The sequence below is a fragment of the Thunnus albacares genome, chromosome 1 (assembly GCF_914725855.1).
Source record: "Thunnus albacares chromosome 1, fThuAlb1.1, whole genome shotgun sequence".
NCBI lineage: Eukaryota > Metazoa > Chordata > Actinopteri > Scombriformes > Scombridae > Thunnus > Thunnus albacares.
In genome coordinates this window covers 31,827,057-31,846,362 of record NC_058106.1, presented here as the reverse complement: position 1 = coordinate 31,846,362, position 19,306 = coordinate 31,827,057, and the positions used below count along the sequence as shown (strand labels likewise).

The following is a 19,306-nucleotide window of genomic DNA, read 5'->3' as shown; positions in this document are numbered from 1 at the left end:
TGGAAATGACTGCAAAGCAAAAGGTCAAAAAATTTGACTGAAACTATTCAAATGGTTATAACTCTGGTATCTGGCACTGAAAAGGCTTAGCATAATTTGTCTGCCAATTTGAGAAAAATCAAGATTCTTTGGCAGACAGATGATTATCACATATGGGTAAAGCAGAAAGTGAGATTTCACACGCTGAGAAGGAGTGAGAAGGAAACTGACACCCTTCCCTTAGCTGTCGCGCTGATGTTTGACTCTTATTTTCCACAGCGGATCAAAATTATATCAGTTATTTGTAGTGTTTTTTTCTCCTAGAATTCCAAGATCTTGACACTGGAAAGTTTGATGAAATTGGGCTTTGAATGCATCTTCTGTGTTGTCTGTCAAAAAAAAAAGGAAGTATGCAACTTGGCTTTGATTTGATGAGCTGGAATAGTAGCAGCCATTTATCTGCTGCCTGGATAAAAAAAGGCTTTGTTGAAGGGTTCAGAAAAAGTTTGTCAGCCTCTTTTTCTTATTAACATCATATAACTGTTCATATAAATATGAGGACAAAATATAGCTATATAAAGTAGCTATATATAAGTATTTTCTCGCTTTGGTTTGTTAAATCTTGTCCTCTCCTCATCTTAATTAGGAACTGGGTTGGATGTTTTCAGAATTCCTTCTAGTTTAATCGATATCACAGTTTGGGCTGTTTCGGGCTGTAATTAAATGATCAAGACTGATGTCACCCACGTAGCCAAAGGTGTGCCCGGATGCGCCTGTGCCACCTAAATCTCAAGTTAGCACACCCAGTATAAATCATAAAAAAACACATCCAGACTGGGCTGTGCCCACTCATTGGTGCATTTGAACTCTTTGCCCGCTGAGTTGCTGACGGCTGGCCCGCCCCGCCCTGATTGATGTAATTTTTGACCTGTGACAGCCTGTCTGAGAGGCTGATGTTCAATTGTGTGTAGCGTCACATTTGACTCCAGTTTTTTTTTTTTTTTTCTCCAGATACACCCTTTCTTTGTGTCTGTCTATAACTTTGTCTCTTTGCTTGTGTCGGATTCTTTCCTGCAGGTTAAATGTCCCGCTGTGGCTCTCTGCATATAATATTTGCTGTGTTATTGTTGATGGTTTGTAGCTCTTATATTGTGCTGTTTGTGGTTTGTCTGGACCTTGAAGCTGTTGTGGTGTCACTGTGGAGCCTGCCGAGGCTTTGAATAAGTTGTTTGCTGGTTGTTAAATCACTTGTTGCTGCTGCTTGTCTGTGATTTGTGCAGAACGTCTGCTGGTTGACCTGAAAATGTCTTCGTTCATGACTTGTTTTCAAGCTGTGTTGTGTAAATTTTTAGTGACTAAGTATAGTATTTTAAGCCTTGAGGGATATTTTTTGCATGTCAAGCATATAAATGAAGGTCGGTAAGTCACGTATCACACTGATGTGCTTTTTGTATAAATTGCGCTTTTTGATAGTAGAATTCATTTTTGATATTAGGCCTGCTGGTGGGAATGATGATGATGACGATGATGGGAGGGATTGTGAATATAATGATAGCTTATAAATGAAGCTAAACTTTCTTATTCTTACACATACATGATGCTTACTTCATTTATGTAAGTGGCACACTGTCAGTTTGTTTTTGCCACATAGTGGCATTGTGCAAATAGCTTATAGGCTCAGCCTTAAAAAAAAAGATCTGCTGTGATGTAGTCGCCTGTTCAATGGTGCAGATATTCAGTAAGTTAGACCACTGCAGTCACCAGAACTCCAGGTTTGACACTGCTTTCACGCAACAGTTGTGCTATAATGTTATTGGGGAAATCACTGCAGCATTAAATTGAGAAATAATATTGCAGCTCACCTCTGCCACCGTATTGCTTAAAACTATCACATGTTGCTAAGCAACAGTAAACAAAACCAGCAGCCTGCTATTGATACAATGAATAGTAGGCAAATACTAAAACTGAGATCTTAAAACAAGAGTTGAAAACCGTTATGGTTGAGATCACTTTGGTTCTTGTGCATCTTATATCCCACAGGCCCTCCTAAATGAATATTTCAGGCTACGCTACTGACTGATGTGTTGATCCCTCTGGCTTCTTTCATTTCAACACATAAATTTAGACTGGTGTTTCACACACATCGAAACCAGTGCTGACATTGTCAAGTCAAGCAGACCACTTCATTTCTACACAGACGCACAGGATGATGATGACACAGATGATGATGTATAGATAAGAATTCATCCTATTGATGAAGTCTGTTTGCACTAATTGGTTGAAATGACACGCAATTAAATAAATGTCATCTGAGCTGATGTGTGGAGGATTCACGTTAATGAAATTTGATCGGTTGGGTGTGTCATTTTGAAATCATATCAATTGAAAACTAAAAAGGAAGTGCTCGAGAAATTCAGAGTGTCAGTTACATTTAACGAGTGTTTATTATCTCAAAGCCAACGGTGTATCACTTGCCAACACTCTTCTTGATAGCAGATATCACACAATACACATTACACAAGGGAAATTCCAGTTTATTACGCCTTTGGTCTTATTTTATTGGTTATGGTTATTGTTTCTATTGGTTAAGGTAACCTTACCAAAGTAATTGTTTAATTCCGGGAATCAGATGACATCAACTACAATAAATGAGGCAAAAAATAGGAGCAGTCAGACAATCACATTCTACAAACAAGCCAACGGTTTAGCCAGGTTATCTAAACCACTTTCTATGGAAGCAAAACAGAACATGAGAGCACCTGGAATGTCAGTAATAGTCCCAACTAACAATCAGTGCACACACAACCAGGGTGAGTACACCACGTCTGTAAACTGTAATGAAGTTTAAAAGAACAGGTAGGGTAAATATTTTACCTTTCTCCTTTGTTTGCTTCAAATCAGTTAACCAGGGGTTTGTTTAAAACCTGTCTGATCACGTGACTGCTGATGTTAGTTTCATCTTATTTCCTTTTAGCAGGTTATTACATTTTTGCATCTCAGTTTGTATGAAAAAGAAGTGTCCCTTTAAATTATATATCCAAATCCCAAATGTTTCAGGACACACCTCTACTTTGGGAAAACTCTGCCCAAAGCATGTAGGTGCTTGAGAGGCACTTAAGACCCAACACAAGTACTTTGGCAATTAAATCCTCTGTGTAGCCTCATCTCTGCCTAAAAGGAGACTTACCCAAAACAGAAAGTTGAAAGCAAACAGGAGGTATTTCAGGCAGATGGTTCCACATGTTGCTTTTTTCTCCTCGTATGCCCCCATGCTGCAAAAGACAGAATATTTCAGGACATCAAATGCATCATCATGACAACATACAGATAGATTCATTTAAGAATCTATAAATATAAGTTAGTGGACAATAAGAGTCGCTTACAGTTCCTTTAACACAATCTTTGAAACTTGTGACCAAGAATTGAAATCTTGAGTTTCTTCAGAGAGAATGTGGAAAACAAGACTCTTCTGGTGATTGGCTTCCTTGTTTGAAGAGTAAACAAGGACTCCTTTCTGCTAGCCTTCGCTAGTGTTTGAAATTTATCTACACACTTGTCAATGCAATACCCAAGTATTTGTGCCAGCACCAAAACAATCCTATTTTTGCTCCCTTACTAGAAACTGATTTTCTACAAAAACTCTTTTTTCCATCAATGGAGGCCAAATTTGTTGTGTAAACACAAGGATGTGCAAATATATATATATATCTCCTTGATAAAATCCATTCTAAAATTATGTTTTAAATCAGAGATGGTGTGATTAAAGAACAAGTAAAGAAAGAACAGTACAAATCTGAGCAAGCATATGGTGCCAGTTTTTGATACTTGGCAGTTTTTAGCCATGCATGACATTCATGGTCTTAATGACTTTGGTGATTTGATTCCCACACTTTTCCACTAGTGCCACAATGAGGTTAACATAAGTGGTTTTCACGATCAATTAAACCAATGATTATTTTCTCAGTTAATGTCCAAAAATTGAGAAAAATGTCCATAATAATTTCCCAGAGTCAAAGGATACGTCTTCATATATCTCAGTTTGTCTGACAGACACTCTGAAACCCAAAGATAATCAGTTTACTATCCTGTATGACAAAGAAAAAGCACATTTGAGAAGCTGAAACCAGCTAATGTTTGGCATTTTTGCTTGAAAAGTTACAGATGATTAGGACTGTAGTCTCCTGGTCGACTAGTTGGTCAATTGGTGGAATAGTCGCTGTGTTACTTTCATAAGGAGAAAAGTGCTACATCAATAGCCTTCTAGAATTAATCCATTATTTCTTGAGGCAGGAGGGACAGACTAACAAATTACCTGTGCATTAAAACACCCCCCGTTATTTTCACAACTTTGAACTCGCCCAACCTAATGGAGACTTCTGGGTCTAACTGTACTCAATGTTTACCGAGCGTTTACTGAATGTACTGAAAGTTTACTGAATCAGTATTTCTCCTGTAATTATAATGAGAACCCCCGCCAGGCCAGAAAAATATTTTTTTAATGCCAAAAATAACGCCAAATATCCATTTACTCGGAAATCATCAGCGTTTGGGAGCCTCTGTGCAGTGCTGTCCCGATACGTGAGTCAACCTCTATGGCGCTACCTGGAAAACTCTTGGTAGCGTAGTTGCGTTAAAGAATAGGGCAGTGTGTAATATGTGTGCGTAGCGGGTGAGAGAGAGCAAGCGGCAGAAAAGTGACGGTGAATGCGAGCGGAACAGAGGAAAAGATTAGCAGTATGTTGTCAGTCTTGCAGAAAATGTACAGTACAGACTACAGTGTGTCAGTTAATAAACTCTCCTCCCGCCACTGATCGATTAGTTGAAGATTATGTACAATTTCATCATCAGCTTTTCATCAGCCGAACCACAGATGAAATCAAACACCTCGGCTTTAAGAGGAAGCAGGTTAGTTTGTTGATGGCCATAAAAATAAGAATACTGGATCAAATGACATCCCAGTGATTCGCTGGCTGTATATAACAACTCTAAAACAATTTAAATAAGTGAAATGCAGGCTAGTAGCTTGCGTTAAGGATATAGAATTAAGAGCATGAAATAAAAGCTAACCTCCCTTTTCTTGTAAAGTACATTTAACAAATGAGATGTTACAGGGATAATGCAGACCGTGGGGGAGTGGACATCAGATCAGCAGTGTAGGCAGAATCAGTGTGAGTTATTACATGAGTATGCAGAGAGAGCCATGACTAAGCACTAAGTAGGAGCTGAGAGTGGGCCAAAAGCTGGAAATTATAACTGCCCACTGCGATGGTGCCTTTGTACCAAGATTCAACATCTTTAGTGCTTTCTTTAAAGAGCAAACAAATGCTTTCAGTAGGGAGTGTTTCATAAATCGAATGAATGAAGAGCTAATGTGAAAATAACCTTCACTTGTGTTGAATGACCACGTAATGTTTTTAAAAAGGAATGAAAATCGACTGAGGCTTATCCTAACGATCTCCGTATCTAAACCACAGTGATTGACACCGTTTTAAAATCAATACTGTTGATCTTGAAGACCTGAGGGGCCAAAACGTCATCTAAACAAAAGAGAAATGCATATGGAGCCAGAGCGTGCAACACTTTTTTCCCTACTCTTCTAGTATTCAGCACCTGACTACATCTCTTGGTGTGCATTACTTTTCCATTACATACCACTTTAAAATCTGACAGCGTTTTAACCACAACATGACTTCCTGAGTACACCAGTGACTTAGATGTCTGAAAGATTTATAGAGCCCATCGCAGAACAACACTTGCTGCTTGCTGCCTTCATGTAATCTTTGTTCTCAAAGTCTCACATCCTTTTTTTTTTTTTTTTTTTTTTTTTAACCCCACAATTTTCTTGGCTGACTTGTCAGTCAAGCCCGGACTCGCCCCTTCTCTGGCTGCCTCTTATCGACCTCTCCTTCTTCCCCTCCTGCTCCCCCACCACATACACTACTGTCAATTCACATGCATGAATGAGTGAGAATGTCTGGATTCTGTCTGGCGACCATCTGCTATGGCTTTTAGCTTGCTCCTGTTAATTAAATTCAAACAAGCTTTAATTGACAAACGCTTACTCCACCTTTAAGAGCCGAATAAGGCACAGCTGAGTCAAGAAAGGCCAGGACTTGTTCGAAATGTTCACAGGCTGCATTTTAAAAATGGAAAAGCAACACAGAAGAACGATCCCTTCTGTACGGAGGGTTTAACTTTGAAGAGCAATTGATTACCACTATTACGGATCTTATTTGCTTTGGTTTGTTTCGAGATGTGTTATCTTTACTTAAGTGCACATTTAACAGGACTGTTGCCTTTGTAAATAAAACCAATCTGTCTCGCACACTCAGCATGAATCGCATTTAGTGAGCTAATGGCTGTTTCGTCTACCCGGGGAGATTATAGAGATGAAACACTTGGAGCAGGTTCAGAAAAGTTTTTTATTATCTGCATAAGCAAACAGATTTATGAAAGTATTACAGACGTTGCATTTTTCAGGCCTGTTGGATTAACAATAAAGCTTAATAATGGCGGTCGTTTGGAGCAAAGGGCACAGATTTTTCATGGAAACTGTCATCTAAAAGTTGTAACTGTTAGTATTCCTTGTCATCAGAAATGATCAAAGAGCAATAACTTTGATAAAGAGTGAAATAAAACATTAACAGAAGTAGTATAATTATGTTTTCAGTTGTCTTGCCATGCTTTTTCCATTTTTCTCGTGTCTCTTCTCTAGAAACCAGTCTACTGAATACAGTAACTATGATGTTATGGTGACTGTTGTGCGATATCACATCTCACATATCAATATTCTAACAAAGAGGAAACATTTCGAGCAGCAAAAAATGTTGCTGCTTCGAATTTGGTGTGGTGGTATTGAATTTATTTCCCAAGCCGCAGATTTGGTTGTGCACCAGGACACATTTCAGAGACTTTTACAAGCAGCCAGTTCTGATCAAACGCTGCAGCCTCATTTCTGAGTTTACTTTCCAATTAAATACACTCCTGCTGTGAGCGCATGACTAGATACAAAAATAGTGTTTCACTGAGAGGAACAATGACTTTGGTTAACTTGTTTGGCTAACACTACTGTACACCTACGGTATGTTGAAGTCAAATCATCTCTTCCAGAGTTTAGACTATTCTAATATGTCCAGACTGCAGGTGAACCCCATTTGTTTTTAACTGATCTGATATTTTGGATTGACAGTCCAAGATATCAGACCGTCATTAAGTTAACAGCAAGATGCTGATTAGAGGCCAGATGGCCAGACTGAGAGAAATCTCTCAAAAACTGATTTGAATTGGACTTCTAATCACATCTGTTGGTTCTGGATGTGGATGGATATCTTACATTATAGTCTTGAGAGACTGGTGTGTTGGATGGTGATGGATTCAGCATATTAGACAAACACTAGTATCCTGCAGACTAACCAAAATATTTTTTATTAGAGCTACAACGATTAGTCGATGAATCAATTAGACAATTGACAGAAAATTAATCAGCAACTTTTCTGAAAAATGAGTAATTGTTTCGGCCATTTATTAATCAGAATGACCAAACCTTTGCTGGTCGCAGCCTTTTAAATGTGACTATTTGATGCTTTTCTGTGTCATACATGATAATAAACTAAATTTCTTTGTACTTTTGACTGCTGAACAGACAAAACAAGATATATGAAGACATCTGATGGACAAAACAGTTAATCGAGAAAATAATCAGCAGATAATGAAAATAATTGTTAGTTGCAGCCTTATATTTTATCAGAGCCAACAAGGATCCTCTGATGACAAAACAATCTCAAATCAAGGTCCACTTACTCGTTTGTTGTGGAGCTTTCGTCTTCACCAGCAGATGAAGTTTGCTAAGTTGTCATGACAGAGTACATCTACAGTTGCAGTTTTGATGTGGACATTGAGCGGATAAAGCAAGTTTTGTCAAACAATTTTACGTTCTTTATTCGCTAGTCTAGACAGAAAATTAGAAAATGAGCAAGTAATGTGATTTGGATGTGAAGACAGCCAGTCTGAACAGGGCCTTTCATTTGTCATGACAAACTTAGTTTACTCAATGTCTGAGGGCAGATTAAGATAAAGTTCCAATTCAAATGAGTCACATCCGCAGTCCTTCATGATTCACACCTGTGATCTCACACGTTTTACTGAAACAAACTATTCAAATGTGAACACTTTCTGGTTTCTTTGGACTTCTATGACATTAAGATGAATATGTTTGGGTGGTGGACAAAATGAGACATTTGCGAACGTCACTTTGGGAAACAGTTTTGGGCATTTTTCACCATTTTTTGATATCTTATACACCTAACGACTAATCGATTAATTGAGAAAACAATTGACAGATTAATTGGTAATGAAAATAATTGTTAGTTGCGGCCCTCATGTAAAGATTAAAGGCCTGGTTCACAATTTTTTCTGATTGTCTTAAAACAATCGTCAGGTGCCCAGATGAACATTGAAACAGGTTTTTCTTGTTGTTGTCATTCTTCCTGTTCATACTGTTCATAATATACTTACAATGTAAGTGATGGGGGACAAAATCCACACGCTTCCTTCTGTACAAAAATGTATTTAAAAGTTTATCTGAAGCTAATATGTAGCTTCAGCCGTCCAAATCAGTCAAATTTCTTTTAACATTAGTCTGTTTAATGCCAAGGTCCCTCTTTTTGTTACTATACTTCCACCACAGCTCAACAGAGAAACGCAAAGAGGGAATTTTATAGGGCTGCAACTAACAATTATTTTCATTATCGATTAATCTGTCAATCATTTTCTCATTAGTCATTTGATCTATAAAGTTTCCGAAAATGTTGGGGAAAAAAATCGGTCACTCTTTTCAAAACTCAATGTGACGTCATCATATGTCTTGTTTTGTCCCGACCAACAGTCTGTCGATCAACTAAACGACTAATCGTTGCAGCTCTAGAATTCGATGCTAAAAACACAGTAAATGTGGCAGATATCCACTTGAAATGACTAACTCAGACTGCTGAAGCCTCATGTTAGCTACAAATGAACTTTTACATGCATTTTTGCACTACATGACTGTGTGGACACACTGTGGATTTTGACCTCCATCACTAATATTGAAAGCACATCTGAAGGGGATCTTTTAACAGCCCGTATGAACAGGGGGGATGATTACAGCGAGGAAAACCCCTCTTTCAGTGTTCATATGGACACCTGACTGTTGTTTTAAGACAGACTTTAAAAACTGTGAACCTATCCTTTAAGCTTATTACATTTTATTGCCATTTGTACTAACATAACCCAGATGGCACCAACATAAAAACGTTATAACGTTACTAACTTAACATTTTAAATCTCAACCGTCCTAACGGCTCAACTCAACTGTAGAACCACTAACGTCTTCTTGTGGTTTTTCAGTTCACAATAACTATCCGTCAGCCTGGTTTGTATCCTCATCCTGACCGTGTTTTAATACTCAGCAAGCTAAAAATCACTTCAATGTTTTCTTTGTGATTTTCCACTGGCGTTAACGCTAACTGCAGCGCATCTCGACACCGGTTTAAGCTAACGCTAAAGTTGTGTTTTCGGGCTGCCCTCAGTGCTGCTGCTATATAGGAGCCGACTCATTTTGGCAAGAAGAGACGATGATAACCTGGTAAACACTCGGGTGGTAATATGGCTTTCACCTAAAGCTTTAAAATATGTCGGCTGTATCACTTTAGAAGCAGAAAAATGCTGCTTTGCCTGTAAGCAATGCGGCACCGCAGTGGCCCCGTCCTGTATGAGCTATAACCGAGTTACTCACAGAGCACTTCCTGCTTTACTTACCTGCCGTTGCTTCCTTTGACTTTATCGACACAGAGAGATGAAATGCGTAAAAGGAAAAAATAGTCCTAAATGTCGCCTGTTTTCATTCCAGTTTCCTTGGATGAAGGCCTTTCCGACAGAGGGGTGAATGTGCACAGGGCAGAAAATCAGACGGCTGTGTTGAGGCTGGAGCTGCGGTTGACTCCACCCCGACCACCTTGCATGTTTCTGGCCTTTTTTTCTGTCCCGGGGCGATGCTTTACTGTCAGTGTGTGATGCAAGCAAATAGACAGAGAGTAATGAGGTTAAAAACACAAGAAAAGTAGACCTATGTATAGTGGGATTTATGTATTTTTGTAGAATTATTCACATCTAGTAATCGAGGGCTGCAACTAACGATTATTTTTGTTATCGATTATCAAATAAACCCAAGATAGCATATTCTTAAGTGTTGTTTTATCGACCAAAAGTAAAAAAACCCAAGAAAATATTCATTTTATTTTCATATATAACAGCTAAAAGCGTCAAATAGTTAATAATTTTTGCTTGAAAAAAATGAAATCATTATTCAATAACAAAATTTATTTGTTTAATTTACTGACGACACATTAAAATAAGCTGAAGACAGAGATACTGTTGCTCATCCCCAGTTTTTCTCTCAGGAAGCTGTTGTAGGACAGAGAACTCAACAATGAGCTTATAACGGCTGTTATAAAGAATAAAGAGAAATTATTATTGTTTACTGTTATTTCTATATAGTTCTATACTATGTTGTAGATAATAAGTCATAGCTACAAGGGAAATTAGAAATGTTTGCAGAACTCACTGGGCATTGGGAAATCAGTTTTGTGGAATTTCACAGGCCTACTTTATCATTCTTATCTCCTCTGCCTGCAACCTCCCCGTCATGATTTAATATTGGTTTTGAAGTATAGTGTTCTTCTTAAAAGTTTAATGAGATAACTATCTGTAGAGGCAGGCAGAAGGTTCCTACTGGACAATCAAAACACTGTCCTCTAGTCCTTCATAAATCTGTTTAACACAAATTTGACAGCGGGTCTTAAAACATAAACTGGTTTTCCTCATTGATATAAATGAACTTACAGTATGTCAGTAAGTGAAGTTTATGTAGCTTCAAATCCTACATGCAAGCATTTAATTATAGTCTGAATGGCAGGAGTGGGATACTGTAATCCCAGATAATGGAATATTACTGTAGTCGAGAAGTCCCACATTTTAAAAAGTAACATTCAAAAATTTCCCTAAGTGAAAGTATGACATAGGAATTGAATGTTCTTAAGTATCAAAAGTAAGGATATTTATAGGGTACTGTTTCTCTATAATGTAAAAACTTATTGTTTTCATTGTTTTGGTGAAGTATGCTTTGGTTCACTTGTACTACTGCAGGTTGAACAGCTTCCTCATCCAGCTGACTCACTTTAACAATGCTTCACATTTTATGAACTTATCCTACATTTTTAATGCTAAATTTTACTCTGCAATGTACAGTGGAGAATAATGTGGAATATTTCTTTAGAAATGTAACTCTGAAAAGGTCTCAGTAAACACTTCAATGAGCAAAACAGCCCTTAAAAAATCTACTTAAGTACACATAGCAGGATTAGATGACTTGCTAGGTGGCAAAATATATTATAAACTCCTGGAGACAGTCATGTAGAGCTGCTTATATGGCATTAAGAGGGTCTCTTTCAGTTCATATTGCAATTAAACAGTTCATATCCTAAAACTTAAACTGCATTTAAGTAATACAGTACAGCTAAGTAATATAGTAAATGTCTAGTACATGTACTGTAAACAGACCTTCTTTCCTGTACAGATTATTGATATAGCTTTGGTTTGTGTGTAGTGATGTACACTCACCAATAGATGACAGTGGTTTTCCTTTGGCTTGACTCCAGATATCCTTCCTAGAAGCATTACCGTAATCTTGAATGGAAATGTGGCTGAAAAAGCTCAGAAAGTATCCATTTATAACCCATTATCAATATTTATAGGTAGCACCCTTAACCTGTTGTCCTTTGTAATAAATGTCAGTCCAGAGAGAAAAACAATAAACTTTATTGAACACAGCAATCCAAAAGAAACATCTTTTACAGTGAAACTTTTTTTTTTCAGCACATTTTTTTCATAGCTCCAGTGTGTTGACATTAGGGTGTAGGTACAGAAACCTACCACAGAAATCATGTGCCTGTCTATTAGAGAGGTAAGGGGATAAAACCTGTTACTGGAACAGACACAAGCTGTCAATCTGGGCTCTACAGTGTTGTTTGTGGCCACATTTGAACATGCATCTTTTGGAGAGATACACACTACTTCAGCCTCGGATATCTACCTTCATTTCACAGGTACACATACTTTTGTGTTTCGATGGCAGCTTGACTCTAGTAGTTGATATTCAGAAATAATAAAAGGGAGGATGTATCATTTCTGTGTAAAGCGACAAGCTGTTTCTTAAGAAGATTAAGTGAGACTAAGAACTACAAGTTGGTAGCTCTGTCACAACAACAACGGCTTTCATTCTTATCAAACTAGAACTAAATATCAGAAAAAACTGATATTTTTTCAATTACATTTTTATAAAATGATGAGAGCAGGAATAGATGACTCTTTGTTTGCCACTACAAAATGTTGAACAACCTCAACACAGTTGCCTGGTATTTTTTTCTCTTTGTTTATATACACTAGTCATCCAGCTTTTGCGAGGGAGCCAGTAGAACTGCTAACCCAGAATCTCAGTGGGACAGCTTTCAAGAATAAGTAGGTATTCGGTCCCCTGGTTGACACTCAAGCGGTCTTAATCTTTCTCACACCTGCCACGGCAGTGCCAAGCTATAAATACATCAGTGCCTTAGGGGTCATAAGAGGATCCACCTGATGTCAGTGTGAAGGAGCCTGTTGGATAGTGATCCTGGCTCACAAGATGCCAGATGAGCCAAGGCAAAGATTTACAGTACCTACTTATCTAATACCCCCAGTGGCTGCAACAGTAGTGAAACGAGGACCTGTTTACTCTAAGTCTGCAATCAATGGTGGTCTGTTTTCATGTAATGGATGAGAAGTAACTTGAAAGGATACCTTATCTGTTTGTCTTTATTTTACTTTTCTGGAATATCGTTTAAAATCATCAGAAAATGACGTCTTTTGAAGAGAGACCTGAACTTTGGAGGTGACATACTGCTTTGCTGCTTAAAGGGTAAACAGTAATTTCATGTTCAAATGTTCCTAGATTAGCTGTAGTTTGATTTTATATTAGTCACTGATAGGCCTTGTTATGGAAATTTGGAGTTTGGCAAGATATATGTGGATATTTGCAAAAATTCAAGTACTACTGTTTTAGGAGATAGAGCTTTGTTTTGCTTAAAGGTTTGGTTTACTCAAATTACAAAAACATATTCACTTACTTCCTCTACCTCTAGTGGCATCTAGCAAATAGTTTTTGTTTGATTTGCTCAGGTTTTAAGATATCTCTTTCTCCAGGCCCTTACTGCTCTCCTTTATGAATCATGTGACTAAATCACAAATTTATGAATTACGTGATTAAAACACAAATTCAAGATGTATACTACTAATCATAAATTTACGAATTAAATTATGATTACGAATTACGATTAAAACAAATTTATGAATTGCACAACTAAATCACAAATTTATGAATTACACAACTTAAATGCTCATTTATAAATTATACAGTTAAAACATTAATTTATGAATAATGTGACTAAATCATTCATTTATAATTTACGTGATTAAAACACTAATTTATGAATTGCGCAACAAAATCACAAATTTATGAATTACACACCTTAAACATTTAGAAATTACGTGATTAAAACACTTATTTAGAACTTACTAAAACAGAATCACTCATGTTATGAATTACTTGACTGCCGTAAATCATTAATTTATGAATTACACGACTAAATCACAAATGTATGAATTACGCAATTAAAACACTAAGTTATGAATTACACAACTAAATTGCTCATAATGAATTATCCAAGTAAAACAGTAATTTATGAATCACGCAACTAAAACAGTAGTTTATGAATTACGCAACTAAATCACTCATTTATGAATTATATAAGTAAAACAGTAGTTTATGCAACTAAATCACAAATCTGCCCACAAAATCAGATTCCAAAATCAGCGTTACCAATTTTACTCTAGATAATTGACAGAACCCACTATCAACAACTTTTACTAGAACTGTTCTGTGCCAATGAAATTACATTATTAAAACTGTTGAGTTGTTGCAATTTCAGGGAACCAACTCCGTAATTGTCAACCAGATCAGTTATGATCATTAGCAAGTACAGCCTCTCCTTTGCAGTTAAAGTATCTGCTTGTTTTCACACTGTGAAATGAATTCAGTCGTCAACATGCCAGTCCATGTTTGACTCTGAAAACTGTGAGTTAGAGCAATCCAAGTTACTCATATTTCAGTCACTGTTGTACAAGTTGCGACTAGAAGCTCCAAAACTCATAAGTGTGATTCATCAGAAGGGTTATTTTGTCATTCAGCAATGCTTAATCTTTTTAAAGGTAGCAAAATATAATATTTGAAGCTATAGGCTTTCAACAGTTTTCTCAAGAGGTCCTACATGTTAATAAGGTCAAAAAGGTTAAAAGTTATAGATGAGGACCAACCCTCTTAGAGGATGCAATTAAATGGATTCAACCCACATGACAATTTGTATACTTTGTCTAGCTCAGTTTCTTGTTATAACAAGAAACATTTCATTTTATAAAAGATAGTTTTCATGTTCTTCTGAGATATTTTCTCGTTAGTACTAGATACCAAATTATTTTCTGTTTTTACAAGAAACTATTCTCGTAATAACAACACTTTATGTTATTATATCAAAACAACATAATTTTCACTTTTTCTAGCTGAAGTACGACACAATGTCTTCTCTTTAGGTACCAACTGGATGTTTTTCTTGTTTTAATGACATACAGAAGTTTCTTGTTATAACAACTTACCAACTTATCCTGTTATAACAAAAAGAGTTTGTTTTAATAAAATATGTCTATTTTGTGATATAACAAGATAAAGTTTATTGTAAAAACTGAATTTATTATCTAGTAATAACAACAAGACATCTCAGAATAACATGAAAAATATCTTTTTATAACATGAAAAGTAGCTTACTAAAAGTTTCTCATTATAACAAAAAACTCAACTGAAGAAACACTGCCGTAGCTTTAAGTGTATATCAATCTGCAACAGAATGATGTTTTCACAATACAGTCAATACATTTTGCAGCATGTTTTCCACCAGAATACTAATGTGTCTCTCCTGTATCATTCCACAGAATCTCTATTGGATTAACTTCAGGTATTGATGTCTCATCAGTTTTAATATGAAGATTCAATAAAACCTTTGCTGTCGTAACTTGCCAGAGTTGGAGGCTTTTACCACACCATAAACTGTTCTGCACTACCACATCTGTTTATGTTGAAGCTGTAAAATTCAACAGTCTGGACATGTTGCCTTCACTAATTTCCAAACAGCTCATCCTGCAACCTGAACCCGTTTCCCATTTCGAAAGGACTTCAGTTTTTTCCAAATAAATGGGACTAATTTTAAAAACAGAAAATGGAGCCCTAATGTTGTAGCCATCAAACTTAACCTGCATTTGGACAATCAAAGTGGACACAGGAACCAGCTGAAGGCCTCAGTGAGCTCCCGAAACAGTCAGAACTGTCTTTCGTGGATTCATGTTTCTATGTAGCGTGCGTGCAAGTGCACTGCAGCCTTGGATCCATCGTGGAACAACAGTCCGCCCGGGCGCCCAGCCTTTGGGCCGGAGACGCTCCAAACCAGCAACTACTCCCTGGTGTTACTAATTCAGCTCAGCCTGCTCTCCTTCGATCTGTTTGTCAACTCCTTCAGCGAGCTGCTGAGGAACGAGCCAGCTGTCCAGCTGGTACTTTTCATGTAAGCAAGAGCTTCTCAATATTTTTGCAACCGAACATTGTCTTTGGCACAAGGGGAAAACCGTTTGGGCCAAAAATAGTACACTTTAGTTGTCTGTACTGAGTCATTTGGGATGAAATCAAACAGCATTATCCTCAGACAGTAAGCTGTACATGTAATCTTCCTGTTTCTGTCCTCTGTCTCACTGCTGCTTACACATTTCCCCTTTCTTTTCTTGTCTTTTTATGGCAGAATCCAGGACATTGCCATCCTGTTTAACCTGATCATCATTCTGTTGATGCTGTTTAACACCTTCGTGTTCCAGGTCGGCCTGGTGGCCATATTGTTGGAGCGATTTAGATCTCTGCTAATGCTCTCTGCTCTCTATTTGACCTTCAGTATCATACTCCACTCCTGGCTTATGGTACGTAAATACACAGGTGGGCAAAAATACAGTGAATGAATAGAGCTATTTCAAGGTATGTCACTTGTCTCTATTTCAAGGTATGTCACTTGTCTCTTTAGCATAAGCATCAAAATAGGCAGCACATTTTTAAAAATGCACTTATGCTATATTTATGAGCTGCTGAAAAGGTATTGTTGCCTTTAAGGAGGTATAATCCCACAAATTTGATAAAATTAGGTTTAAATGTGACTGGAAAGATTTGCAAGCTGCCAAATATTTTGAATTTCTTGCTTCTTTCTTGCTTTTCTTGCTAAGACAGAAATATGTGTCTCAGGCCTTCAAACACTACATCTTGTTCAATTTTCCCATCAGTCTGGTTTTAATGAGTAAATTGGACATGGTACATAAAGCATCGTCTTTTTCATCTTTATATCATTTAATTAAAAGCAAAGTAACCATTGATGTTTCTTTATAATCTTTCCAGAATCTGCGCTGGCTGAATACCAACAGATTTATTTGGACAGATGGCCTTCAGGTGCTGTTTGTCTTCCAAAGAACTGGTGAGATAACATGTTCACTTTCTTTTTAATGCCAACCAAATGCATTTATTTTGAATGTTTTCATCTTATCTAAACACAAAAGCCTACATATTCAATTACTTCTGTCTCCTGAGAGGTTCGTTAAGGACAAAAATAATCTGTTGACTTGCAAAAAAATGTTTTTAGTCTTTTAGAAAAAAGGTACTTGTATCTCTGTATATTTAGATTTTAATTCTATTCACATGCTATCTTAAATCAAATGAGAAATAATCAAGATAATACTAAGCTGAATATACTGTAAGAGATAGGAGACAATGCATGGAAAAGTTTTCTACAGAGGAAATGTTTGTGAAGAGAGTGAATGCTGCTTTTCAGTACAAAGATTAAACCTATTTAGGACTAAGTACAGCTGTACTATCATCCTTGCTGCTGAGCTGAGGTTCCAGACCTCTGAATTGTTGTCTAAATCTCACACATATCACATTTTTTTTCAGCGAATCAAACAGATTGACATAACAATTCAGTGTGATTATCACATTGGTTTTAATCCCCTCACAAAGAACATTGACGGGAAACGTACGGCTCTGAGTTTTTTTTTTTTTTTAGTGCCTTCTCTCTACAAACAGGCTCCAGGCAGTGATCTCACATCACCATGTGGGTGATTTTCAAACACATATTAGCTCACGAGTGGATAAGTGGCTATTAGCTCATAAAAGGATTTATCGTCTAGTCATTGTTCTCTGCAGGTGATCCCTTATTAAGCATGAGCACACACTGTAGCCATGTTTCATTCGTCTCTTTGTTGTGTCTGCTGCTCAAGACCCACCCAGACTTTTCCTCAGTGTGTGACTCAGTGTTGCATCAGCAGTTCACAAGTCTCTTTCACTCTGAAACTCCTACCTAAAGAAACTATAAACGCTAGTAGGCTGAGTGGTACTTTGATCATTCTATAATTGTCAATGCTGGCAAAGAAAATCCACGTACAATCACATTTTATCTCTCAAGTAACCTAACCCTTGTGCAAAGTAATAACATGGACGCTACTTGAAAATGACCAATAAATTATGCAAACTAAAAATCACCATTAAGATATTTCTTTATAAGAATGTATTGTGTCATATTTGTGAGGTTATCACTGTGTGGTAATGGAGATTGATTTTAAAAAGTCTACACTCCATTACCACTTCACAATAACAGACGTTGTTCAGTGTGATGGATTACTACACTCAAGCCAATTTTAAGTGTTTGCAAGTCGTTTTTAATGACAATATCATGAAAGTTAATGTTGCATGCATGGATGAAAAAGTTGGCAATAATGTAAAGCAATGTTTGATTTGTAGTAATTAAAATTTCCACTTTCACAGCAGAGCAACTAAGCTGGCCATTAGAGATTTAACAGAAATGTCTAATTATGTGAATACTTAATTTGTTTTTAATTTGCTGGATTGGTTTATTGTGCTGCTGATTGCTTATTCAAAGTGCTGCCCTCTGTTTCAGTAGTTATAAAGCACATTAGGTATGGGATGGGTGTGCAGGCTGGAAAATGTATTAAAAGGCACAAACGAATGTCTGCACCTAAAATAAAGTAATTCCTGAGACATAAGTATTTATTGACATTTATTTCAACTTCCCTAGTAATTTTTGTGCTTTGGCGACAATGACAGTCACACTCTGAGCATCTTTAAACTGAGACAAGTGTACTTTCTGTATGTGTAAGTGTATTGCGTGTTAAAATCTTCTCATATATTTTCCTGTTCACAGCTTCTGTGTTGTACTACTACTTCTACAAGAGGACCTCAGAGTATCTGGGTGACCCTCGCCTCTATGAGGATTCACCGTGGCTGCGAGAGGTCTTTGCTCAAGTCAGACAGTGATCTCACTGAAAGAAGGTCCAGAAACAGAGCACGTGATGCTACAGAGGCCAGAGCTACTGTGGGATTGGCACAATAGAAACCACCCAAATGGAAAGCAGATCTGTTCGACATACAGATTTCAAAATATATACTGTACAATTGATATAATGGGTAAAAATTGGCCTCTTTGTAAAGTTTGGTAAATACATTACAATTTAAGGGTGCTTGCAATTTATTTGAAGTGCATAATCCCACAGCACTAATTTCTTAATTCAAATTCATCATGAATGCATTGCTGACGTATTTGTATAAGAAGTACATTTAGGCCTAAAATGCATTTATTTTATGTCATTATAAATCTCTTTAACAGGAATTGTGGCCAAAAAACAATATTACTTAAAATACATAAAATTTCCTTTCCATGCGGGGAGGATTGTGCCAAAATCTGGTAAGATGTTTATAATGACAAGGCCGGAGCGTCTCATCAGGCTTGTTTTTGCTGTTTGGATGGTACAGAGGACTGTTATTGTGAAGGTTTGAAGGTCTCAGTTGGGACATGAGAGAGGAGATAATGATTTTTTTTGTAATCTGTTGATACCACAGTCACCACATGCCCTTTTTTCTTTTCTTGTGTTAATGCTGTACATTTTTAAAGGCTACGTTGCAGTTGTTTTGTATATATTTAGACTATCTGGGTTGCTCTGAGTTTATTTGTAATGTTGATATTGAACAGAGTTTAACTTTGTCATGGCTTGGCCGGTTACTGAACATCTCCACTGTCTATAAAATCTGATTCAACATGATCATCTGAGC

At 37.0% G+C, this 19,306-nt stretch overlaps 2 protein-coding genes across 5 annotated transcripts in view; one reads left to right on the top strand and one right to left on the bottom strand.

Moving 5' to 3' along the window:
- Positions 1–9,954, bottom strand: part of LOC122984622 (CD151 antigen-like) — a 28,787-nt gene extending 18,833 nt beyond the window's left edge. The window contains exons 1-2 of one of the 2 annotated variants that reach the window (XM_044355192.1): positions 9,775–9,954; positions 3,167–3,251 (exon numbers count right to left, since the gene is read on the bottom strand). In XM_044355192.1, coding sequence (XP_044211127.1) covers positions 3,167–3,250 — 84 coding nt within the window. In that variant the 5' untranslated portion in view covers position 3,251; positions 9,775–9,954. Of the gene's footprint in view, positions 1–3,166; positions 3,252–7,779; positions 8,227–9,774 lie in introns of those variants that run through there. The other variant, XM_044355200.1, reaches the window with a different exon arrangement.
- Positions 9,955–10,365: 411 nt separating this feature from the next.
- Positions 10,366–19,296, top strand: LOC122984638 (transmembrane protein 138-like). 3 transcript variants are annotated; one of them, XM_044355224.1, is made up of 5 exons: positions 10,366–12,940; positions 15,091–15,716; positions 15,948–16,119; positions 16,586–16,661; positions 18,402–19,296. In XM_044355224.1, the coding sequence occupies exons 3-5, from the start codon at positions 15,994–15,996 to the stop codon at positions 18,512–18,514; spliced, it is 315 nt and encodes a 104-aa protein (XP_044211159.1). In that variant the 5' UTR covers positions 10,366–12,940; positions 15,091–15,716; positions 15,948–15,993; the 3' UTR covers positions 18,515–19,296. The 3 variants fall into 3 exon arrangements, with proteins under 3 accessions (XP_044211159.1, XP_044211152.1, XP_044211146.1); XM_044355217.1 differs by having other exon boundaries at positions 10,366–12,967; XM_044355211.1 differs by lacking the exon at positions 10,366–12,940 and having other exon boundaries at positions 14,863–15,716.
- The last annotated feature ends 10 nt before the right edge of the window (positions 19,297–19,306 follow it).